The following is a 23,529-nucleotide window of genomic DNA, read 5'->3' on the forward strand; positions in this document are numbered from 1 at the left end:
CTCTAACTCGCCGCTCGCGCCGCCCTTTCGTTAGGTTCCTTTGACTGTCTGGCTTTTGATATTAAACCCGTCAACCCTTTTCTCTAGGTTTCAACTTTTTTTCGGTTTTTCTTATCCTACACTCTCCTTCGGTTCCCATCCTTTTCCTCTTCTCCCAGTTGTCGCCCACAGGAGCACTCCTATTCGTGCACCGTCCTCAACTGTGGTCTTCCAGCCGCCTTCTCGACTCGACTCCAAACCTCCGACCGCTGCTTCAACAAAAAATGCCTGGACTTACACTTCCAACCTTCACTCGTGCCGAGGTCGAAGAGCACAACTCAGAGGGCTCTTGCTATGTCACAATTGGCAGCAAGGTCTACGATATCACCGACTTTATTGAGGATCATCCTGGCGGTCCCGAATACGTTCTCGAATATGCCGGCCGAGATATCGAAAAGATCCTCAAAGACTCTGATTCGCACACACATTCTGACTCTGCCTACGAAATCCTCGATGAGAGCCTAGTCGGATTCCTCGTACCCGAAAAGTCCGTCAACGGACATGCCAATGGAACTGCCAACGGCAATGGCAATGCGAAGCTGTCCAACGGGGACGCCAATGGCACAGTCCATCCTCGAACCGGAATGTCCTGCGAGGAGGACTTGAGCAGGGAAACAGACTACAACATGGACTACAAGAAGAACAAGTTTCTTGACTTGAATCGCCCTCTTTTCCCTCAGCTTTGGTTCGGTGGATTCACTAAAGAATTCTACCTGGATCAGGTCCATCGTCCTCGCCACTACAAGGGCGGTCAGTCCGCACCTCTGTTTGGAAACTTTCTTGAACCTCTCTCCAAGACCGCTTGGTATATAGTTCCTATTATTTGGCTGCCATGCATTGCATTCGGTACCCACGTCGCTTCGCAAGGCTTCGACAACCAGCTCTACACTCTTGGCTACTGGGTCTTTGGTGTCTTCTTCTGGACTATCATTGAATACGTTCTGCACCGCTTTTTGTTCCACCTTGACTAGTAAGTTTCTCCTGCCATTTCTAACCAGCCATGTATGCTAATTCTATCAGCTATCTGCCCGATAACCGTGTAGGAATCACTCTGCATTTCGTCCTCCACGGTATCCACCATTATCTTCCTATGGATAGGTACCGTCTTGTTATGCCACCCGCTCTCTTCGCTCTTTTGGCTACTCCTTTTTGGTGGATAGCTCATAGCATCCTCTGCCACAACTGGTATGCTGCAGTAGCAGCCTACTGCGGAGGTGTCTTTGGATATGTCTGTTACGATCTTACACACTACTTCCTTCACCACCAAGACCTGCCTCTGTGGTACAAGGACCTCAAGAAGTACCACCTTGCTCATCACTTCCTCGATTACGAGCTTGGTTTCGGAGTTACCAGCAGATTCTGGGACACCATCTTCGGTACTGAGCTTATTTACGACACCAAGAAGACGAAATAAGCTCACTATAATGCACGCAATTCTAAGTCTGGCGTGCATCTTATAAATTCAAGCCGGCGCACTGTATATATGTCTTGCTATCAAGTGCTTGGCGCACACTGCGTTGTACGGAGCAGTCATGATTAATGGATGGTAATGGATGGTAATGAACATGGTGGGCCCTGGCATTAATGGATCGAATCAGCGTAAACAGTTTTAATGGTTGGGACTGGTACGCCCAATATGGTCTCTTCTTTGGACAGAGTCTCTTTTTAATAATATACCCTCTTTGAAAACCAATGTCCTGTACTCTTATCGTCCATTCTTTTATCACGCTATTCGTCAATATGTCTGATGCGGTGACTATGCTCGCCACGTGTCACGTCACGTGCAGCTGAGACGCTTTCGACATGGTACCTCTGGCCAAAAGCTTGACCCATCAGGACTTTTCAAGGCAACTTCCTTTCAACAAACCTCTGATCTGACGAAAGCAAGTATCGAATTACACTCCAGAAAGTTGTATTTTAGATATCTGCTGTTATTTGATCACATTACGAGTCACAAATTCGGACGCCCATCGATAAATTTAACACGCAGACATCATGGCTACCTTGGACGTGGAAGCACTCCTGGACGCCACTGCGAAGGACACCGCCGAGCAGAAGACTAAGAGCCCTGTAGAGGATAGAACAAGGGATGAGCCTGAACGAAGGGAGCGCGATCGTGGTGGCCGTGATCGAGATGGAAGCCGACATCGCGACCGCGACCATGGTCGACGCCGAGACCGCCGAGACAGCCAAAACCGAAGCCGTAAAGGCACCCCCGACGTAGGAACACCACGAAGCGATGCTGGCAGCCACAAGAGTAGGAGAAGGAGCCGCAGCCGTGACAGTGACCGCCGTCACACGCGCCGAAACAGAGATGGCGATTACTACCGTGGCGGACGACGCTCACGCTCACGATCTCGTTCCCCTTACCGTCATTACCGACCTCGTGATGATCGAGAGCCCCGTGAACGAAGAGATCGCGGTGACCGACGAAACCGGGACTTTGGGCGCGGTCGGGATGACGATCGTCGGGAAACAAAACGCGAAGAAGGCAACCCGCAGCTTACTGAAGACGAACGAGATCGACGCACTGTGTTCGTTCAGCAGCTTGCCGCTCGTCTCCGCACCCGCGAACTAAAGGAGTTCTTTGAAAGGGTTGGACCTGTCAATGAGGCTCAGATTGTCAAGGATCGTATCAGTCAAAGATCCAAGGGGTAAGACAACACACATTCATCGATGAGAACAGTCACTAACAAATGGCAGAGTTGGTTATGTCGAATTCAAGAACGAAGAATCTGTTACCCAGGCACTTCAACTTACTGGACAAAAACTCCTAGGTATCCCCGTCATCGTGCAGGTGACAGAAGCCGAGAAGAACCGACAGGCACGAAACCCTGAAGCTTCAGGGCCCCATCCCAATTCTATTCCGTTCCACCGCCTTTACGTCGGCAACATACATTTCAACGTTACCGAACAGGACTTGCAAGCTGTCTTTGAGCCCTTTGGCGAGCTCGAGTTCGTTCAGCTCCAAAAAGATGAGAACGGTCGCAGTCGCGGCTATGGTTTTGTCCAGTGAGTATACCTCATCCAAATCATGAATCAATCGCTAACTTGTCAAGGTTCCGTGATGCTGGCCAGGCACGAGAGGCATTGGAGAAGATGAATGGCTTTGATTTGGCCGGACGTCCTATTCGTGTCGGACTCGGAAACGATAAGTTTACCCCTGAGAGTACTGCCAACATGTTGCAGAGATTTTCCGGACAGAACCAGCAAAACCCTAACTTTCAGGGCTCTGCGTTCTCTGGTTCTGGCGGACGTGGCCCTCAAAACTCTACTTTCGACCGAGCCGGTGGTCGAGATAATGAGAAGACAGGAGGTGCCAGTGCTCTTGATGATACCGATGTCGCTGGTGTCAACTTTAACAACTATAGTCGCGATGCATTGATGAGGAAGCTTGCTAGAACGGACGATTCGGCCCCCACCAATGGCCACGAAGAACGACAAGTCCTCAAACCCAAGATGGAGACGAAGCCATTGCCTGTTAATGTCAACATGGCCAGTCGATGTGTGGTTTTGCACAACATGTTTGACCCCGAAGAGTATGTTGCAACCCTTGAGATTGTTCTTAGCAGTTACTAACAATTCACAGAGAAGAAGGCACCGACTGGGTCAAGGAGCTTGAGGACGATGTTCGTCAAGAAGCCGAGAGTAAATATGGACACGTCGTCCACATCTCGGTTGATCCGAACTCCAAGGGTGACATCTATCTCAAATTTGACAAAGTCCAGGGCGGCGAAAATGCCATCAAGGGCCTCAACGGCCGATACTTCGGCGGACGAATGATCGACGCGTCACCTGTTGTAGATGCCGTCTACAGCAGTTTGTTCTCTCGTACCCGGGCAATTTGAAGCTAATGTTTGGCTTGTCAACAACGCTCTTTAGGACTCTTGCAGGTTAGCAGAGTCCACATGAACTGGCTGAAGAGCATCACTAAGATTTTGGTCATCAACAGACTTGAAGTCTCCGCTTCTTCCAGAAATCTCCGATGTCGTTCTCATACGCGCTTCCGCGGCGCGATACATTCGCCATCACCGCCAAAAAAAAATTACGACTCGCATTGCATGCATCAAGGTTCCCAAAATTCAGCATCGCAAATCTTTTTAACCATTACGGTGTCGCAGGTTCTCATCCCTCAGTCCCGACTTACTTTGTCTGGAAGACTCGACGCGCACGCGCCCCTATTAGGATCTATTATCGATCTCCAGGTTCAGCACTCGTTCAGTCGCAAGGACCAATACTGATGTCTTGTACCCTAGGATGGCCCTTCCCCTTGATTTAAGGGGCAGCACCCCAGACCTGCGCCTTTGTTTGTCATATGAATAGTTTGTTTCGAAATATAGAATGTATTGAAAGTAATAATCGCCCTTTTTGTGACTAGTTTGAAGATTGAAAGGTAGGGAACGTCATGAAGCTTGTTCTTTACCTTGCTGATTATGCTCAGGTCTGTCAAGTACAAGCGTACGTATGTCGTTGTCAACTTCGACGTTGATTTTGCGCATGTGACCGGTCGTACACTTACACAGTGTATCGACCTCGAATGTCTGACGCTCTCTATTGAATCACGATCTTAGGTCTTCGAGACTGAATGCTATATACTCATGCCATGTTTGTCGAATACACGTTGAGAGTGGAGTGTCATTGTGTCTCTCAACTATGTATTGCTACAGATTGATTTGTATTTCTTATCATCGTTTAGTCTCGAATATATTCATGAACGCCTTTTGATCTTCTCTTTCCAATCGTTGGTTCAGCTCATCCAGTTTCTTCATTGCTGTTGGTGGTGAGATATGTTCCAACCCCTGAACCTCTTGTGAGATCTCGAGAGTGCATACACCGTTCAGGCATATTTTCTCCGCGTTTCCAATTGAAGTGGGAACGTTATGTTACTATTTACCTTGCTGTGTGAGGCACCCCTTCATTTATTCATTTACTTGGAGGTTGGTTGATGAGGGGTGTGCGAGTGCCAGTCACATTGGTTTGCCGGCTGCTTGTCAGTGCCAGGCAGCTGGCCGAATGGTTCCCCCCAGAAGTTTCTCGCTCGCAAATCGAGTAGGAGAATGTATTTCACTCTTGTGCCTCGTCTCCTCAACTACCTCTCAAACCTTTCTTCACTCATTTATGGTCACTACGCAAACGTACCCTCATATCTTCTACTTCTAGCGTTTGGGTGCATCTTTTCTTCTCTATTATTTTCCGCGCGTTTGGCAAACAAAGAAGTATTTGATCTAACTCGGCGCAAACGCAGGGCGAGAATTATACCAAAAGTTTTGTCTCGGTGTTGTTTTCAGTGTTTGTTTTGCACCTCGCGCAACACCTCTACACGCACCTCTCTCCCTAATCCTTTCTACTACTCTCACCTCTACCCAAACTACGATTTTCATCACTCTCATTGCGGAACTTTTATCTGTCTATAATGACATACGAGAGTAACGCATCTTCCACCGGTAGCTATCAAAGTCAAGTCGCATCACGGTGGTCTTCCGGCAGTGAAAGTCGCGATACCAGGCCATCCAATACCATGTTGAGCATCAACTTCTCGACTCCCCTCGCGGGAGCTGCTCGATCTGAGAGAATCAAGCAGATGACCAACAACCACGTAAGTTGTCAATTTCCTAGTCATTGTGTACTCTGCACGCCTTCTTGTGGCCCTCCATTGAGGCGCTGGCTGCGCACATCCCGAATCAAAAACTGACTTGTTTCTTTTTTTCGCAGCCTGCTTTTGAAAAGTCTCGCCAATCTCAGGAGATTCTTGTCAAAATCCAGACCTCTCTGCGCCGCATGCCTGGTGTCTCTTCCAAGGAATCCAATGAGATCATCACTCAGCTTCAGGAAGTCGGGCAGATTGTCAGCACCGAGACGAGTCAGCTCGTTGACGCGCTCATGAACTTGACTCTTGATCAAGAGGACACTGACAAGGCGATCGCGCGCATGAGTATCGAGGCCAACCTTTCCAAGGCAGAGGCTGACGACCAGGCTCATACCCTGAGCACCCTCCGCGCCGATCTCGCAAACGAGAAGAGCAAGCGTCAAGAGGCCGAAGCTGAGGTCACCAAGGTCATGGAAGAACTTCAGAAGCTCTCTGGTGAAATCAAGTCACTCAAGTTGAAGAACAGTGATGCTGGTTCTGATGGTTCCAAGTCGTCTCCCGATCGCGACGTCGTGGTCAAGGTAAGTGACCGATTCCAACTTGCTCTGGAATCAAATGGCTGACTTCTCCAGCAACTCGGGGAAACAATCAAGCATATCGAGGAGCAGGTCAATTCTCGTCGATCTCTCTGGCTCACGAAGAACCCGAGTCTTAGCTCGGTGGCTCGTGCCGTTGACACCATCACCGAGTCTTGCTCTGATAAGGACGCTGTTCAGAAGAGTTCCATGTCGCGCCAGCTTGACAGCGATGAAGGGACGAACTCGCGCGATAGCAAGCCTTCTGGCCCCAATGAAGGCGCTGTCCAGTCTCAGCGTTCTCTTACTACCACGCGCTTTGGATCGCACATTGTGCCTGGTCCTTCTCGTCCTACATCAACTACGCCAAGCGAGCGTCGATTCGGCCAGTGGGGGGGACCTCCTACTCCTTCGCAGACTCAGTCTCGATTTGGAACCCCTTCTTCCAGCGTTACTGGACCTCAGTCCATTTATGGTCGTAACGCTCCTCCCCGTCGCGGCTTCGCCAACGGCACTTATCGCCCCAATGCACCTGAGTTCTACCCTCAGTCCTATGGACATCCTGACGAGAGCGCTACATCTCCCAGCAGCAAAGGAGGATATGGCCAGCCGCGCCAGTACTACCCCCCTACCCCCTCGGGTGGACGCAACAAGTACAGCCGATTCCGTGATCCTGTTCCTGCCGGGCCTGACTACAACGGCCCGCCTGGTGCGCTGACTACTCGACCTCCTTTCCCTGGTCCTCCTATTCATATCACTGATATGACTGTCAACGCTTGGCACGATCAATTCACAGATCTCTACCAATCTATCCGCACGTTCGTTGCCCGTCATGCTGACCTCGCTACCTTTGTCAACCCACAGGAACTCTCCGACACTCGTCTGTGGCCTGTTCTCATTGCAACCTACCATCCTCTTGCTGAGAATGAGGCCGTTTCCTACCTTGACTACCATCTCAAGGAAACCAGCGCTAAATCCTGCTTGGTCACTCGCGTCATCATTGACTACGTTGTCAACCGAGTTTGGGTTTCTCGCGCCTGGATGGGTGCAGAGACTGATGCTACCCACGGCCTTGTTGAAGTTGAGAAGGATCTTGAACGAACTCAAGGTATGTTTGTTTGTATTGATTATCAACTACCCGGGTGCTAACAAACTTGCAGGTCAGCCAGCTGCTCGCCGCCAGCACATCCTCGATCGCCAGGCAAGCATCATCGATTCCATTCTCAAGCTGGACACATTCCAGGAGTTCAGCAAAGTCCGCTGCCAAGAGATCACGGATGTGATCCTCAGCATCATCGAGCCACTCCTCAACCCTGAAGCCGACCCTGATACTGTCTTCAAGGAACTGGAGAGTGTTGCTACAGCCACTTGGGCCTTGTCAAGCCGCATCCTCAGCAGCCGACTGACCTTTGACTTCCGCTTCCCCGAGATTGGGAGCCGATACTCTTATCAGTCCATGCTGCCAATCTGGCCTGACCTTGATCCCCAGGACCTGCAGGCTGAGCACTGGCGTGTTGCTCTTGTCACCACCCCTGTTGTGACTTGCCGTAACGACACTGGCACAAACATCTCTGCTCACTCAGTCTGTGTAGCTGATGTCGTCTGCATGCGATAAATGCATCGCAACAGTTGTCCTCGCTGTCGTTGATTCGTCGGAATAGCGTATGAAGAGAGAAGAGGTTTATTTCTTCTGTTACACAGCGAGACTATGACGAGCATGGTACTTAATAAAGATGTGCCATTATGTCATTCTACTTTTGACACAATTTCACGTTGCGACGACACGTTGGCACCTTGAGGGGAAACATCCTCTTTCACCAACACATCCCCAGATACAGTCGTCGAGACCAACCAGGCGACGAGGCGTTTTTGATATTTCATACTACGGGCATTCGCTTTCTTTACTTTACCGTGACGAATTTTCTGCATGCACAACGGCGATTGGGTCTTCATTCATGGAAAGGATACACCATAGGCAATCACATTTCTCCTTCTGGAGATTGAGATGATAGGTGATATATTCTTCGTATATGAGCTTGTTTCTTTGCATTTTCTTTTTTCTTTTTCCGTTCTGGGGAAAACTAGGACAATAGTACAAGGGGTTTCTTGGCGGTTAAGGAAGAAGTCAATCTTCGGGGATCACTAATACTCTAGGGGTTTACGACAAGTCGTGGGAAACGTCCTGGGATACACACTGCCTTTAGCAGGAGAGAGAGAGGCGAAGATATCCAAGAGAGACGTCAAGATGAGTCCTTATATGTAATAATCGATTTTCTTCGTACTTTAAACAGGCAGTGAAGTAAAGTGAAGTATGTTATTAGAATCTCGTGAGAGAATGATTCCAGTACTGTAAACCTGGATTGTTATCTAAACCTCTAAGTTCCAGTACTCCCCTGGTATCAACTGAAAACAACACACCACCCCATTGTAATAGATACGACAGAAGAAAGAAACCACGCTCCTGCATCAAAGAGCCGTGTCACTACGAATAGAAACCTTAATGAGCGCGGCCCTGGGGAGTGCCGTGAGTAGACCGACGATCGAGTCGTCGCACAACCGCACCAAGAACAACCTTGAGAATACCCTCTGCAGTCAAAGTCTGACTGTTGATCACAGTAGTAGAGTTCCATGTGGCTGTGTCAACCATATCACGGATACCCTGCCCTGAAAGATCATCGTCCAGTTCGCGGAGCGCCTTTGTTGCGCCAAGCTCGTTTCCGACCTGGAAGAACTGGATCCCAACCTGGTGAGGAGGCGCCTCGATCTGGTCGAGCTTCCTGGCGTAGTGCACAATGATGCTCTCTGGGTCATCTGTGGGACATCCGTCGGTGATCATGATGATGTTGACCGGCTTGGTCGAGTCGATGTTCTCAGCGCGGCGAGCGATGTGCGAGACGTAGGGCTTGAGAATACTGTGCAGACGAGCTCCGGTAGGTGTGGAACCGCAGGGTCGAACAGATTTGAAGAGGTGCTCGACTTGCCTGGCGTCGCGGATGTTGTAGTATCCTCCAGGGGCTTGGGTGCCAGATCCAACGGCATTTGATCGGTGATTCAGAAAGTAGACGTCGATACCGTCAGGATCATGAGATGTACAGATTGGTGCGATGGCACTAAGTGCTTCGCGGACTTCTCTCCACGATCGGCCGGCCATGGAACCAGAATCGTCGATGATAAAGACGGTATCAAAGGTTGAAAGGAAGGCATACTTGTCCTCTGCGCTTATTACGCTAGAGATACTGGGTGCTGGAGAAGCAGCTCGACGGGGCATGTCGAGATTAGAGGACTTGGTAAATGGTTCATAAGCAGGAGGTGCCTCATTGGCTGTAAGAGGTGTCAGTTGCAAGGTCAAGTCGCACGACGAAGGTAAGGAGTGCGACTTACGGAGATCGAGGAAGGGATTATTATTGCTGGGGTAGCCCCCGGGAGTTGTGTTTGAGTTACCCATGTTGATTTCGTTGTAATGTGTCTTCAAGTCTCTCGTGGACTTCTTTGTGGAGAATTTATCCTTGATACGGCTGAACATTCTTGGTGAAGAGGGGTTGGAAGTTGCGTGCGGCATTGTGAGAGAAGGTGCCTCTTTTATTTTGAGTGGTTTGCCGGAAGGTACAGGTAGCTGATTAACTCTTTGTTTCGCTTGAGGCAGTGATGAATCTAATATGGATAGTCGGCCCGGTTTGTTTGTGTAAAGGCTCTTTGTGTTGGTGTTTGTTTAGTAGGTACCTAGATATTACTCTGTGAAGTTGAGTGATGATTGCTAGTGATACATGACCACTGTTGGACTGTTGATGGGGTCTATATAAATCAATTGTCTCTATATAATCAAGCGAGGCATACAGGGCATTTCACATAAGTCTCATCAATATGCGCCTTGTGGCCAAATAACATTGGTAAATATTCCATGTTCTGCTGTTTGCGGTCAAAAAGTCGTTTGGTGGTTGCTTGGTTCAATCCATCACCTATAGTAGTCAAAGGCGCAGTTATGGATTCCACGGGCCTGATGGCGGCACACCTGAGTGGTTCGCCCCGCCTGGAGGGCAGTAATTTCTAGGCGTCCTACGAGGCATTCTGACCTCCATAGCCCGTCCATTTCTGACAGCCTGTGTCTTGGTTTAATGGCGTGCATTAGTGTCGCACTCAGCCCCTGTCAGCACAGCCTGGCCGGGCTATGAGAATACATGTGACATGTATGACCAATGGCAAACTTCCTACGTCGCCACCAAGGGTTGGTACCGTTCATCTGGGACACTTTTTTTGTTGGATTATCAGATTCCCATGCAATATCTTGTTTGATCGCCCAGGTTCATTGCTTTTTTCTCCTGGTTGGTTTCAGACTACCTAGCGATTGATACCAATAGTCTTACACCCTCGAACATTGCTGCCCCTGAATGTGGAAGATTATGCGAACGGCTCCCAACATTGTACTTCCATAGTAGGTAGACAGAAATCACAAGGTCAAAAAGTACCGTCTTGTTATTCTTGTTTTTCTGTCAGGTGTCGCAGTGTCTGCATATGCATGTGCCGTCCACTGCCTCGTCTGATGGGATGGGGAGCCTTTATATGTCAATATCAACCTTGCGACTGCCCCATGTCCCACATTCCAGGCGTAGTACAGAGTAGTTATCAAGTGTATTGACATAAGAAGAATAGTCACATTCTTTTTGTATTTACCAATTGAGTTTCTGTTGAGTATTATAACTGTTTAAACAAACGTGGTGCAGCCATTTCAAATGTCTTGCGCAATTGCGGGACACAAGACATGAAGTGCAAATACAAGTTCATCAAAAAGGCAACCGCTGGTGGGATGATCGCATTAGTACTATATAAAGCCCCTCTCAGCCTTACAACTTGCCAAGAAAGTGTGAGAGCCAGAGCCTCATTCGTATTCTGGGGTTTTTTATACACTGAGAGTTTCAAGGCATCTCGACTTTGTCACTCTTGGATTTCGGCTTTTACCAGTTTCTTTCTGGCTTAGACTGCGTATACGTGCAGTTCATCGTCGGAGTAGAGGACATGCGTCATGTTCTCTCATCTCCTATCATTTTCAAAAACTAAGAGCATGGCATGTATGGAAGTCAGGCGGATCTAGAAGAAATGTATGGTTCGACTTGGATGTGATTCATGTAATGAGCTGTAATCATCTCGTCATGCTCTCTCACAAAGATGGAATATGATTTCGAGAGGTTGGCCGCTAGAAACGTAAGATACGAAATTACCAAGCCAGTTTATGCTGTTTACTCGTATTCTATCTAAAGCTTAATGACCACCCTTTCTTTGTCTGCTATGTCTTCTAGAAGGAGGTTATTGAGGCTAATCGGAAATACGGATACAAACTCAATACCTTGACAACGTATCACGATAAGCCTTTAGTAATTGCCCCCACTTATTAAACACACAATCACCTTGGTCAGCGTTAGCAATTCCTGATCTACTGCTGCAAGTCCCCCAGCTTACAATGGCTATTAGCGGTAAACCCTCAATTTAGCTGCTGATGTAACATTTACTAAACATCGCCAACACCTCCACAATCTTCCAAGTCTGACCCAATGGCTCAACTTAATATTCCATCTATTTCTACTGATTTGTCGTTGCTTGCAGAATCATTTCCTCATCCATCTCTAGATCATCGCAGTATATATATCCCCCTCCCCATCCGTCCTCTCTTGTCATGACATCTTTCAGAAGCATCTTCATTCTAGCATTCATCGCTTTATTAGCTGCCATTGCCTTATTTCAGACCAGTTTCAAGGACACGACGACTTCTACCTTTGAAGTGTTAAAGACTCTTACGCCTCTGTCTTATATCTACAGCGACAAGATTACCGACCAACAAAAGGACAACCACCACCTTTACGCCACCGAAATGTCTGTCCACCGAGCTATTCGCAAGGTCTTCCTTGCTGTTGAGCAATCCGAGGGTGCTGGTGCTCGCGTTCGTCGATCAATTGGTACTCCTCAGCTGCGCAACTTTTCTCCTTTCCTGATGCTTGATCACTTCTCTGTCAAGCCTGGCGCTGGATTCCCCGATCACCCTCATCGTGGTCAAGAGACCATTACTTACCTTCTTGAGGGTGGTATGGACCATGAGGATTTTGCTGGTAACCGAGGCACCCTCTCCGCTGGAGATCTTCAGTTTATGACTGCTGGAAAAGGTATGCACTTTTGTCTCATCTCAATATCGTATCAAATTTACTGACATTTTCCAGGTATCGTGCATGCAGAGATGCCCCAGCAAAATGCCGACGGCAGCGCCAACATTGGTCTTCAACTCTGGGTCGATCTCCCCAAGGAGCTCAAGGCCTGCGAGCCTCGCTACCGTGATCTCAAGGCTCCAGAGATCCCAATCGCCAAGATTGACGACGACAAGGTCACTGTCAAGGTCATCTCTGGCCAGAGCCACGGCATCGACTCAGTCAAGGATCTCGCCTACACACCCGTCTGGTTCCTCGATATTGAGATCCAGCCCGGTGGCAAGATCACCCAGCCTCTTCCCCCCAACTGGAACGCCTTTGCCTACACCCTCGAGGGACAGGTCATTGTTGGCAATGATGACCAGAAGCGTGTTGTCGAGCAGTACCACAACATTGTTTTCGAGCCTGAAGGCGATGTTGTTCACTTTGAGGTTGACGCCGGCGCTACCAAGTCCGCTCGAGTAGCTATCATCGCTGGTACTCCCCTGGATCAACCCGTGATCCAGTACGGTCCTTTCGTCCTTACTTCCAAGGAGGACGTTGCCAAGGCTCTGTTTGACTACCAGACACACTCCAACGGTTTCGAGCGTGCTGAGGACTGGCAGAGCGAGATTGGAAAGTCCATGGTGGGCTAATCGAGAAATTGGATATATATTTTTGTTATTGTGGCGTTGAAGTGGGATGTTTCCTTGTATTTGTCCAAAGAAACAAAATTGGGAGCGTTTGGTTTGGCCCCTTGGTCAATAAATGATTAGCTAGCATATAGGAATCATGTCTAAAATGAAAATTCATGTCATTTCAATAATCGATTTACATATTGTGATGTACTGTTCCCGTCCTTGGTTGTTTGCAAATTAAACCAGTTGAGTGTTAGCAAATAACCGACCAATCAGAAGTGATTGTCCAAACAAGGGACAAACCGAAGGTCAAGCTTCAGGTCAATGACCTATGCAATCTCTGTGTGAATGGCCTCATCAGGCTATATGAGAAGGACCTTTTTCCTGTATCTAGACCTATTATTCTTCCTTAGTTAGTTTTGCCAATGTCAGCTTTTACACCCTTTTTGTCCAGACCTATGACGCACGATTCTAGCCTTGTAATATTGAGCTGACGCTACCCTATATTTTCATGGCATCGTCTCTGACCAAGTGGAATTGTCCTGGCACCCAGGTCGTTTCTTATTACGATATTTCGAACTAGCCATGTACCAGTTTGTACATACTATAGGATATTGCGCGAATAATTCAAAGAACCTCCGTGCACCTGTCTTTGTAACGGTTATGCCGTCCCGTTCCGCGGCGTAGTCGAGTTAAGCACGGTGAGCATAGGAGTCCATTCCCAACTCGCCCGTATGCAAAACGTCCCACAAAGAGTTCAAGTAACGCGTATGTCTCATGATTCGCCAGCCTTCTTGACTGAAGACCCTTGAGATCGGGACCAACCGGACGTGTTCCCTGACCGATATCATGTCAAGATAGTTCTTTTCAGGATGTTCTGGCGAGATTCTAGGGTATTTCAGTTTCGGGTTCACACCGAGCTTCCTTTTCTAGAGATGCGCGACATTTCACTCGGTGAAGGGCTATCAGGTTTGATACTTGGCATTTGATATTTGATGGTGAGTCTTGGTAGAGATCGGACCGGATGAGTTGGATGGGTAAGGCGTTGTGGGTAAGGGGAGAAACGAACTTGGCAGGGGATGAGGTTTTAGGTAACGATATCTCAGAGATCGTCATTATGCCATTCTACAAGGCGGTTCCTTCTCGGGACATGTCAGTCCGATCGGGTCGATATTGGGCAGAATGAGCGAGTGTGAAGCTCAAAGAGTAGCAAATATTTGATTTAAGGAACAAAGCAAGCGATTAAGTTGTTTATATCTGCTGTACTATAAAGTCAAGGGATCAATTCAGGTACTTTTAGTCGGATTCAGGACCTCTGACAGAAGCAAAAAAAGATAGGGCAGATGGATGATTGGACAAAGCTGGTACACCTGAAGAGGTACTGTAACTGTATCTGGTATTTGTAAGAGAAGCGTCTTGACTCCAAAACAAACCTGACAAGTCGTATCAGCATTGTTGCCCAAGGGGAAAGGGGGCCATCTTTTTTTCTACCCTAGGATTGATTGACATTGCATTGTCATAGCGGGAACGTTGGTTGCTGTCAGTAATATTCGGTGTGAGCTATAGACTTTTGAGGCGATTCAGAGCTACTCGCCTCATTACGCAAGACGATAATTATTCCTGTCAAATGGTTGCTCCAAAAAGATGCCGTTTTCCGGGTCAACGTCCAATGCATGATGCACACATGCTTTGAGGAGATAGTCAGCTTAATCCAATCGCATTCCTCCTTTTGCCTCTCAGGTCAGGTCAATGCTAAACTGGTGAAGTACTCACAGACCATGCTCGATGCTGAATGGCTTTGGTTTCTTTCGTTTCTTGTCCTTGTTGGTGATACAAGGCGGGCATTTTGGTGTACAGTCCCTGGAAGTCCCATAGGTCCCACCTAATTCTTTTGGTGACGGATCTGATCCATCATGTCGTAGGTTTGAACTTATAATATATGCAATCACCCCCCGCAAATCCATCCACCTTGTTTTATTTTCTCTCGTCCCTTTTTCCCTCTACGTCTCACCGAATTTTTTTCTCGTTCAATCTCGCACTGTCGCGAATACTACTGCGACTTCACTTGCATGACTGGGCCTCACTAAGCTAGAGCTCCATTGACTAAGAACGTCTCCCCCCCAAATTCTAGCGGGGACCTTGCAACCAACGTAGCCCAGACTTCTACTCCTACTCATCATCATTTGGTTTGAGGCCATAAAACCAAATATTCCTTAAGCCTTTGCGCAAATCCTCATATCCTCTATCGAAACGACATCCTACTACCGCCCATCATGTCGTTCAGCGGACGCAAGTTCTCTATCAACCGCCATACTGGCGAGCCCAAGCCAAAGATGCTTGCCCGCCGTTTCAGTACCACCGAGCCTTCTACGAACGGTACGTTTATGTCTCCCCTCGATCTGACGCTGTCTCATGGCTGCTTTTGATGTGTCTTGGATTCTGAGACTTTGCTTTGCACTGCACCTCTTTGGTCCAGCTCTCTGCAAAGCCTGCACTGCACACCAGCTTCATGAACTCCAATCCAAGTCTTGTCACTCCCGCATCCGCCAAAACCCTCATCTACCTTCCTACTCTCCTCACCGTTTTCTCACCTCCCCTCACCGTCCCGCCTTTTGACTACCGGCACCAATGGGGCGTTGCATTGCTGTGCATTGCTTTTCTGGGCTGGTTTCTCCCCTCTTCAATCCCTGTCACCCATAATTGCCCCTCCACGTTCATGTCCCCTGACCTTAGTTACCCCTCCAAACCCGCCTTACCAGGAGCTGTCCAAGGAGCTTGGCTGCAGTTCCCCACAACGTCATTACGGAAATCAACATCGCAACACAGCTTCAAGATCAAATTTTTAATAGTACAATGCTAATTGGACTCTTACAGAATTCCAATCCAAGGTTCATCGTCAGTTCCGAAGCGCCCATGAAGGTCACATGCCCCACGCTGGTCTCGATGCCAGCCGATCGTCCACTGGTGTTATCTGGTGTACAGAACGAGCCTCCGAGTATGGCTACCTTGAGAACCCTGATTCATGGGCCAACCTTGGCCAGGGTGCCCCTGAGGTAGAGGATGATATCGAGGGCTGCTTCCCCCGACCTGAGACCATCAACATCTCCATGGCTGGCCGTGAGTACGGTCCTACAGCTGGTATCAAGCCCCTGAGAGAGGCTGTTGCCAAGCTCTACAACGAGGCCCACAGAAAGGGAAAGGAGAGCCAGTACACCTGGGAGAACGTTGCTATCGTCCCTGGAGGTCGTGCCGGTCTCATCCGTATCGCTGCTGTCCTGGGTAACTCATACCTGTCTTTCTTCTTGCCTGACTACACGGCCTACAATGAGATGCTGAGTCTCTTCAAGAACGTGAGTTTTAACGAGCGAAAACCGTCATATCTGATAGTGGTTGGATGCTGACAGGTTATCCCAGTTCGCCGCTATTCCCGTGCCCCTATCTGAAGAGGATGGCTATCACATTCATCCCGACAAGATTGCCGAGGAGATTGCTCGCGGTACTTCCGTTATTCTCACCTCAAACCCCCGTAACCCCACTGGTCGTGTCATCCAAAATCCCGAGTTGGCCGAAATCCAGGACCTTTGCCGAGAGAGGGCAACCTTCATCTCAGACGAGTTTTACTCTGGATATAACTACACTTCCAATTGCGATGGCACAACGATTAGTGCAGCAGAGAATGTTGATGACGTCGACGAAGACGACGTTCTGATTATTGATGGTCTCACCAAGCGCTTCCGCTTGCCAGGATGGAGAATTGCTTGGATCCTGGGACCCAAGGGTAAGCACAAACCAACCCACTACAAAACACACAAGAAAGCGGGAAAGAAGCTAACCATATTCATTTAGAATACATTAATGCGTAAGTTGTGACTCAATTTCTCAAAATTCGGCTCCTATCAACCAGAGTTTGGCATTTTGACTTTGACACGGACAAGTACAACTGACACCGTAATAGCATTGGATCATGTGGTTCATACCTCGACGGTGGTGCTTCTCATCCTTTCCAGGAAGCTGCTATTCCTATGCTCGAGCCAAGCCTCGTTCAGAATGAGATGATTCACCTTCAGTCTCACTTCAGGGTACGTCTTTAAGAGTCATGAAATGAGAATTGATGAAGCTAATAATTTCATAGGACAAGCGTGATTACGTCGTTCGACGTCTTCGCGAGATGGGCTTCATCATCAAGTATGTGCCTGACTCGACTTTCTACCTGTAAGTGATACCCTTCGATAAGGACTAAATGGACCCCCGCTAATCATCCCACTAGCTGGCTCAACCTCGAGGGTCTCCCCGAAACTATTGCCGACGGTCTCAACTTCTTCCAGGCCTGTCTGGAGGAGAAGGTCATTGTGGTGCCTGGTATCTTCTTTGATCTCAACCCTTCGCGTCGTCGTGACCTTTTCGACTCCCCTTGCCATCACTTTGTGAGACTTTCATACGGTCCTCGCATGGATGTCCTTAAGATGGGAATGGACGCCATTGAGCGTGTTGTTCAGAAGTAAGTATTGACAGATATCGTGGAATTCTCCAGGAACCAGAGCTAACACAATACAGGCACCGTAAGATGAACTAAGCAACCTCTTAAATCTAGCAAAAGTTAGAAGTGTGCGAGGACGTCTCTTATGTAGTATTACGAACGTCATGCATTGAAGATGTGTGGTTTAGACCAATGAGTCAAGTTAGGGGCCACGACCTGAAGTTGAAGTAAACACCTCTTTATAGATCAAGGGGTCTAGATGGCTCTTGTTAAATACTTATTGCGCAATTGTATATCTGCCGTTATCAATCAGTGAGTTTCTAGAGACATCCAGTAGGGACAAAATTATTACAGCTCTTAGACTGAGGACTGTAACAACAGCGGGCTTGGTTATAACCGTAACAAATGGTTTATTATTTCCATTTATAGTAATGCGATACATGCTATTACTGACATACAGAGCATTCGGTTTCTTCCTCCTCATTGGATGTCCCCGTTCCACTTCTTAAAGTCAAAACGTCGGTACTGATCACAACGGAAATAGCGAATCCCTTCAGCATAGCCATATAGGAATGCATTCTTAGGGATAGTTATCTCACAGTTGTATCACTTGCGGGTATTTCCATCAGCAAATCATTTCTTACCTGCTGCTAAGTGACAGTCTTATGCAGTTACCCATTAGGGATCCCTTTTCTGGTAGGTCCAGGCTTAAGAGAAATACAAGGTAGCCTAACAGTGAACCAAGGATGCCATAAAGTCACTGGCTTTATTTCATCCCTCAAGCATATAGCACTGAGTCTTTTGTAATACTGGGGCTTGTGTAACTGGGCTGTGTTTTAAGTACAATTAGTTGAGGCTTTAGAAACGAGAGCTGGTTGTTAGGAGCCATAATGACTATGCCACTCACTGTACAGCCATCATATGCAGGTATGCTTTTGGCAATTTCGCATAAACTGGTAATTTACTTATACCTTTCCCGCAGTAAGTAGATCAATAAATACTGTCACAACTTGGAACCCTTCAGAATCATCAGTTGGTGCAATTCACTTATATGGTTGTAGTATCGCGGCTAGTTCTAGAACACATGCAGGGGTCTATTCTTAGTGGCCAGCCTCACAACTGCACCATCGGCTTCCATTTTTTTCTATCCTCCTCCAAACAGATCCCATCAAATACTCCACAGAATAAACAAGTACAAACTCCCACTTTCTCAATACAATCGAACTTCATAAACAAACCAAGACTCATTTCAATCATCCATCAAACTTCACATAATTCCCAGTGAGAGCTTGTACATCTCTGCTGGTATCTGCAAACCACCTTCACTCAATTCACCGAGTGAAGCCATATACACCACAAGCCAAATCACATTATGCTCAGGCGGTTCCCGCGCTTTGCCATCACACGTCTCACCAATACCCACTACACACCATCAGCCTTTCGCTTTTCCAGCACAATGTCCAAGGACGATCAGCAGCAGCCTGCTCAGGCAGAGACCAATGGCAGCAAGAACCCCCTCCCACTACCAGCCCCGGACTCAGACACCGCCGCCTCCTCCAGCAGCAGGGGGAATGGCGTGACGGAGCTACGTGTTGGAGAGTCTGTTGCGCTCGACTCCATGGGGCCCCTCGTGGTCAACAGAGATGGAACCATGGGTAGGATTGGAAACTGGGCGGGCATGACGGAGCACGAAAAGGCACAGACGTTGAGGTTGTTGGGAAAGAGGAATAAGGAGCGGCTGGAAGTTATTAAAGCGAAGAAGGCGGCAGAAGAGGAGCAGAAGTGAGAGTGGGATATATACACGTTCACAAGGATAACTTTTGGTTAATGAGATAAGACAGCGAAAACATAGACACATGGTTACGACGTAAACTGAAAAGAGAAACATTTGGATGTGAAAGAGTTCTATTATTAACTCAATAAACACTAGCTTTTAAACAAAGCGTGGTTTCTTCGGACCAAAGAGTGTTGAACATGGAATAAGAAACTAGTTACGGAAACGATTTATCGTATAACCGTTGATATCATGACAAGCAAAACAAAAACCTCCACCCAGTCTGTCGTGTCGTCCGGACCCAGGGACTGGTCTCTATCGATTACTTCAAGCAACCGTATATTTATACCCATCATGCTCTCGCCACCATCGCTATACCCCCGAGAATTTTTTACGTTGCGTATGTGCCGTGCCGGGCAACCTTGATGGCCGCACCCAATGTATCATCATCATGCTCCTTGTACCCCCAGATATTGTTGAAAAGATCAGAAATAACGCCACATAGTCCCCACTAGATGCAAACCGAGCCAGAAGAAACGCCGTCGGCCTTCTTCATTAAAGGTCGTCCCAAGATTTTGCTTCACTTTTATAGATTTGTCGGATCACCTTGTCTCATCCTTGACGGAGGACTTGGCTTTTAACTCGGGCTTGTTAGCGGTTTTGGATGCGGCAAACTCTTTCCAGAGAGCAATGATCTCGTCGTTGCCCTCGTTCTTGTCAACCAAGAGGTTCTTGAGCCACTTGTTCTCGGTCTCGAGTTGTGACACCTTGCTCTCCAGGACAGACACCTTTTCAGACATCTCCTTGGCGGACTTCTCGAGAGCTTGCTCGCGCTGCTTCTTCTTGATGCGGAAGCGAGCACTGGCGGCAGTGTTGCGCCTTCGCTTGTCCTCCTCAGCAGCATGGCGGGATGCTTCTTCAAAGTTCAGGGATCCGCGTCCGGAACTGCCGGCACTCTCAGAGTTGCGCTTCTCGAGCGAAGGCTGAGGTGCAGCTGGCTGAGCAAATTGGGGAGCCTGCCGCTGCTGTGGCACAGGCTGGTAGTTGGTAGGAGCATTGGGCTGCAGAGGAGCAAAGTTCTGAGCGCCATCGGCAAAGGCGGTCATGGGGGTTGATGGATAAGGGCCAGCAAAGTCGGGGAAGTTGAAGTCGCCTGCCATGTTATGGTCAGTTGATGTCGAGAAGAGTCAAGTATCATGACTGAGGTAGAGGAGGAGATAATAGGCTTGTGGAGTTGAAGAGTGGTCATTGTCTTGCAGAGAGACTTGAGGTCTGGGGAAGAGGCTATCCCAACTTGGGAAGTGGTAGTGAGGTGCAGGGATGCATGGTGATGTCGTGATTAGTATCGGCAAATCACGAGATATTGCGCCATAGTCACCATCCTCCATGTAGCCACTAGCATCCAGCTTAAGACCCTAGACATTTGCCGCACTCGTACAGACCTGCATCGAGGGACAGCTTGTCCCAATGGTCCAAGGGCGCTATGCAGGCACACAGCTTGGGACAAAGGTCCCCGAGAAGGGTGGGGTAATAGAGTTGAATGCTGGCAAAGCGGTAAGACGCCCTTCATTGCCCATTTGAGGCCGTCCGGACTCAAGGGTCCTGGCTATCCGCTTGGACTGTGGCCATGTGTATGGTGGATCGAAGGAAAAGAGCAGTATAAGCGATAGCAGAGCTGATTCAATATGAAGTCTCGACCACGCGTAATAACTCAGGAGAAAGAAAGGCCAAGAAAACCTCTGTCTTCTTTGATAAAACACAATGGCAATGATTCTCCTTTCTTGAAGCAAGTCTCTCGCTCACTCACTAAGTTGCTCCGTCTTCATGGTCTCAAGTTGGGCATGGTTTTGAAGTAGAAAGTGCCTTATGACACAGAAAAGTCAGAAACTCACCCTGCATGAAATCAAAGTTGCCAGCAGCGATATCACCCACGACAGAGGGAGCCGGGGTCATTCCATCCGAGGGAGAAGTGCTTTGGGAAGCCTCCAAGTCGACCTTGGCAGGATGGGCCTGGTAGTCGGTGTTCTGGCCAGTCTCAAAATCAAAGAATTGAGTGTTGGTAAAGAGAGCGAGGTCCTCCTCCATGTTGAAAGGCTCGTCGTGAGCATTCTCCTGACGGTTGATGGCGTTGAGGTCGCGGAGATACTGCGACACGTTGGGGCCGCGGCGGCCGTTGAAGTTTGACATTTTGATGGATTAAAACAAGGCCAGTAATTCCTCCTTCAATTGATTTTCAAAGCAGTAACTGCCTTTCTTTGTCGTGCCTTTAGTCAATCGGCGATGGTTTAATGTTTCAACGTCAGGTCCGGAAACGGCTCAGCCTATGGGCGGGGTCTGAAATTTGCAACGGCTGAAGATGACTCAATCAATAATGACAATCACAGGTCGATAGCCGCGTATTCGGTAGAAAATTCGAGCGTCTTTCGTTGTATCGTTTGTCGTATCCCAGAGTAGATATGCACAATGAGTCTATTCCGAGGTCGATTCTGGAGGTTTGGGGAAGGAAGTGGAGGAAAGAAAGAAGTGCGCTGGGGTCAAGCCAAGTCAAGTTGGTTTTCAGAAGGTGAAAGTGGGTGCAACTTGCAAGGCCGATTGACGCCGAAGCCACTACGCATACGGGTTTAGTGGAGTGGGTTGATGTTTGGGGAGCCCGTGGGCGGTGGGTTAGTGGACCACAGTCACTGGATGCGAAGGACCCTCCCTGGAGAGGCTTAGTTGTAAACGAGACCCAACCTTTTCGACGACGGTGGCCTAGAACATGGGGGCATCTCCGGGAATGGGCTCCGCGAATGAGGAGGAGAGCAAATAGCCGTGAATGTCGCAATGTTAATGTCAAGATGATTATGTGGCAATCTTTGTTTGTGTTCTTTGTTCGTACTCATTTTGATCTATTGATCTATTCAAGTTTGTCGCTGTATTTCCTCTTTTGCAACCTAATAGAGAGGTTCGTGATGGGCAACAAGAGCAGGAAAATTTGCTTACCAAGCTCCCGACTCGGATCAGGATGACCTGCATATGGACCGGCAATTTTGCTGAATAATTCAAAATATCAGCCGGAACTTGAACCGTCATTGACTTCCAAGTCCCTCGCATCAAACCATGACACCCACTCGCCCCACGTTAATGACCACTAGAGTTACAGCAAGACCCTGCGTTGTGCTGTTTTTACCAAAATCGGGAAGTCAAACAGGCGCCGTAAGCTGCGGGCCAGGGGAGCAAAAGGCCGCTGATTTTATGTGCTACACATGCTGAGAAAGATGTGATTTGTTTTGCAGCTTAAAGATGCCATACATCCAAGTTGAAGGATGCGGCTTCCCGTTTGTTGACAGGCGGTTTGGTATGCATCACCAAGACCACCGCAGTGTGTTGAGTTGTGTGGTTAGGTCAAATTCCAACTCCCCGCCCCCTGTATATTGGGCGGATGTGGATATCTCTTATTTCATGGATACTTGCTCCGTCTCCAATATTCACCAAGTGTCCTTTATTATCACCATTCCTATGGGTGATTATTCTACCGGAAACCAGCCAACGTGGGTCGGTTCGTTTCAATCGGTGATGATTTCTCATGCGGCAAGATATAACGGATAAAGAGCCTCAACACCCCCACTTGCACATGCCTCTCAATCTGGTGTCACACATCAGACGACGCGCTTCATTCGTTCAGAAAAGAAAATAGAAACTTGGTAGGACGCTACGGAACGTGGGCGATGGTCACACAACCACCCAAACCCTTGCCTGGACAGTGGCGTATTCGGACAGCCTCGGGGAGTTGGCTGACTTTCGCATCCTCAGCTGTGCCATGGGACTCGAAACTAACCCCATTGTTATAAGACTGTCTTTGATTTTCGCTAATTAAAGCTTCTTGCGCTGTGCCGAAAAATCGGTGTAATAAATCCGCGCACAAATTGGTTTTCACTAATGACACTCGATAAATGAAAAGTCTTGCTTCTCGCCAGATTGGACTTATACAAAAGCTTCCCTCTTGTTAAAATGCAAGAGTAACTATAAGATCAGCAGCTCTGAACAGCCGATCTGTTGCCATCGTACGGACTAGACACTGAATTATTGGCTTGCCCCCCACTCATATATGTACATGGCCTGCAATCATAATCACATCTTCGTCTCGACCATGTACAAGACATGTTCTTTCTGTCGCTGTACATAGACTAGACCCAGCCTGATGGGATTCTCCCACGGCTGACACTGGCTGCTATGCGGCACAGCTGACTTTTTATGGACTCTCGAGTGGCCGAACGGACTAACTTCTCTTAC

At 48.3% G+C, this 23,529-nt stretch overlaps 8 protein-coding genes across 8 annotated transcripts; 6 read left to right on the plus strand and 2 right to left on the minus strand.

Annotated features, from left to right (window-relative positions):
• Positions 1-263: 263 nt before the first annotated feature.
• FGSG_05164 (inositolphosphorylceramide-B C-26 hydroxylase) lies at positions 264-1,695 on the plus strand (the record flags this gene model as incomplete). Its single annotated transcript, XM_011325366.1, has 2 exons — positions 264-1,009; positions 1,060-1,695. 2 exons carry the CDS (start codon positions 264-266, stop codon positions 1,451-1,453), a joined length of 1,140 nt encoding a protein of 379 aa, XP_011323668.1. The 3' UTR covers positions 1,454-1,695.
• A 207-nt stretch (positions 1,696-1,902) lies between these two features.
• Positions 1,903-4,401, plus strand: FGSG_05165 (RNA-binding protein rsd1). Its single transcript, XM_011325367.1, has 4 exons — positions 1,903-2,693; positions 2,743-3,051; positions 3,099-3,578; positions 3,629-4,401. Exons 1-4 carry the CDS (start codon positions 2,035-2,037, stop codon positions 3,885-3,887), a joined length of 1,707 nt encoding a protein of 568 aa, XP_011323669.1. The 5' UTR covers positions 1,903-2,034; the 3' UTR covers positions 3,888-4,401.
• A 1,156-nt stretch (positions 4,402-5,557) lies between these two features.
• FGSG_05166 (uncharacterized protein) lies at positions 5,558-7,816 on the plus strand (the record flags this gene model as incomplete). Its single annotated transcript, XM_011325368.1, has 4 exons — positions 5,558-5,635; positions 5,752-6,207; positions 6,259-7,309; positions 7,362-7,816. The coding sequence occupies 4 exons, from the start codon at positions 5,558-5,560 to the stop codon at positions 7,814-7,816; spliced, it is 2,040 nt and encodes a 679-aa protein (XP_011323670.1).
• A 675-nt stretch (positions 7,817-8,491) lies between these two features.
• On the minus strand, positions 8,492-9,951 carry FGSG_05167 (uncharacterized protein). Its single transcript, XM_011325369.1, has 2 exons — positions 9,583-9,951; positions 8,492-9,522 (listed from the first exon to the last, which is right to left on the minus strand). The coding sequence occupies exons 1-2, from the start codon at positions 9,758-9,760 to the stop codon at positions 8,699-8,701; spliced, it is 1,002 nt and encodes a 333-aa protein (XP_011323671.1). The 5' UTR covers positions 9,761-9,951; the 3' UTR covers positions 8,492-8,698.
• A 1,410-nt stretch (positions 9,952-11,361) lies between these two features.
• Positions 11,362-13,024, plus strand: FGSG_05168 (pirin; the record flags this gene model as incomplete). The annotated part of the gene is made up of 3 exons (XM_011325370.1): positions 11,362-11,397; positions 11,936-12,350; positions 12,405-13,024. 3 exons carry the CDS (start codon positions 11,362-11,364, stop codon positions 13,022-13,024), a joined length of 1,071 nt encoding a protein of 356 aa, XP_011323672.1.
• A 2,044-nt stretch (positions 13,025-15,068) lies between these two features.
• FGSG_05169 (uncharacterized protein) lies at positions 15,069-17,790 on the plus strand. Its single transcript, XM_011325371.1, has 8 exons — positions 15,069-15,382; positions 15,881-16,356; positions 16,421-16,784; positions 16,853-16,865; positions 16,962-17,085; positions 17,139-17,218; positions 17,274-17,504; positions 17,561-17,790. Exons 1-8 carry the CDS (start codon positions 15,280-15,282, stop codon positions 17,577-17,579), a joined length of 1,410 nt encoding a protein of 469 aa, XP_011323673.1. The 5' UTR covers positions 15,069-15,279; the 3' UTR covers positions 17,580-17,790.
• Positions 17,791-18,714: 924 nt separating this feature from the next.
• On the plus strand, positions 18,715-19,382 carry FGSG_05170 (uncharacterized protein). The gene has a single exon (XM_011325372.1). The coding sequence runs from the start codon at positions 18,856-18,858 to the stop codon at positions 19,267-19,269; it is 414 nt and encodes a 137-aa protein (XP_011323674.1). The 5' UTR covers positions 18,715-18,855; the 3' UTR covers positions 19,270-19,382.
• Positions 19,383-19,434: 52 nt separating this feature from the next.
• FGSG_05171 (uncharacterized protein) lies at positions 19,435-21,806 on the minus strand. Its single transcript, XM_011325373.1, has 2 exons — positions 21,150-21,806; positions 19,435-20,410 (listed from the first exon to the last, which is right to left on the minus strand). The coding sequence occupies exons 1-2, from the start codon at positions 21,442-21,444 to the stop codon at positions 19,860-19,862; spliced, it is 846 nt and encodes a 281-aa protein (XP_011323675.1). The 5' UTR covers positions 21,445-21,806; the 3' UTR covers positions 19,435-19,859.
• Positions 21,807-23,529: the final 1,723 nt, after the last annotated feature.

The sequence above is a fragment of the Fusarium graminearum genome, chromosome 3 (genome assembly GCF_000240135.3).
Source record: "Fusarium graminearum PH-1 chromosome 3, whole genome shotgun sequence".
Classification (NCBI taxonomy): domain Eukaryota; kingdom Fungi; phylum Ascomycota; class Sordariomycetes; order Hypocreales; family Nectriaceae; genus Fusarium; species Fusarium graminearum.

What these genes read in the sequence shown, in the direction of transcription:
- FGSG_05165 (XM_011325367.1), top strand. Translation starts at nt 2,035, where the DNA reads ATGGCTACCTTGGACGTGGAAGCACTCCTGGACGCCACTGCGAAGGAC. An exon ending in ATCAGTCAAAGATCCAAGGG is followed by an intron (nt 2,694 to 2,742) that starts GTAAGACAACAC and finishes AACAAATGGCAG; the next exon opens with AGTTGGTTATGTCGAATTCA. An exon ending in AACATGTTTGACCCCGAAGA is followed by an intron (nt 3,579 to 3,628) that starts GTATGTTGCAAC and finishes AACAATTCACAG; the next exon opens with AGAAGAAGGCACCGACTGGG.
- FGSG_05170 (XM_011325372.1), top strand. Translation starts at nt 18,856, where the DNA reads ATGCTCAGGCGGTTCCCGCGCTTTGCCATCACACGTCTCACCAATACC.
- FGSG_05167 (XM_011325369.1), bottom strand. Translation starts at nt 9,760, where the DNA reads ATGCCGCACGCAACTTCCAACCCCTCTTCACCAAGAATGTTCAGCCGT. An exon ending in TAATCCCTTCCTCGATCTCC is followed by an intron (nt 9,523 to 9,582) that starts GTAAGTCGCACT and finishes CACCTCTTACAG; the next exon opens with CCAATGAGGCACCTCCTGCT.
- FGSG_05171 (XM_011325373.1), bottom strand. Translation starts at nt 21,444, where the DNA reads ATGTCAAACTTCAACGGCCGCCGCGGCCCCAACGTGTCGCAGTATCTC. An exon ending in CAACTTTGATTTCATGCAGG is followed by an intron (nt 20,411 to 21,149) that starts GTGAGTTTCTGA and finishes ATAACATGGCAG; the next exon opens with GCGACTTCAACTTCCCCGAC.
- FGSG_05169 (XM_011325371.1), top strand. Translation starts at nt 15,280, where the DNA reads ATGTCGTTCAGCGGACGCAAGTTCTCTATCAACCGCCATACTGGCGAG. An exon ending in ACCTTCAGTCTCACTTCAGG is followed by an intron (nt 17,086 to 17,138) that starts GTACGTCTTTAA and finishes ATAATTTCATAG; the next exon opens with GACAAGCGTGATTACGTCGT. An exon ending in CCTGACTCGACTTTCTACCT is followed by an intron (nt 17,219 to 17,273) that starts GTAAGTGATACC and finishes TCATCCCACTAG; the next exon opens with CTGGCTCAACCTCGAGGGTC.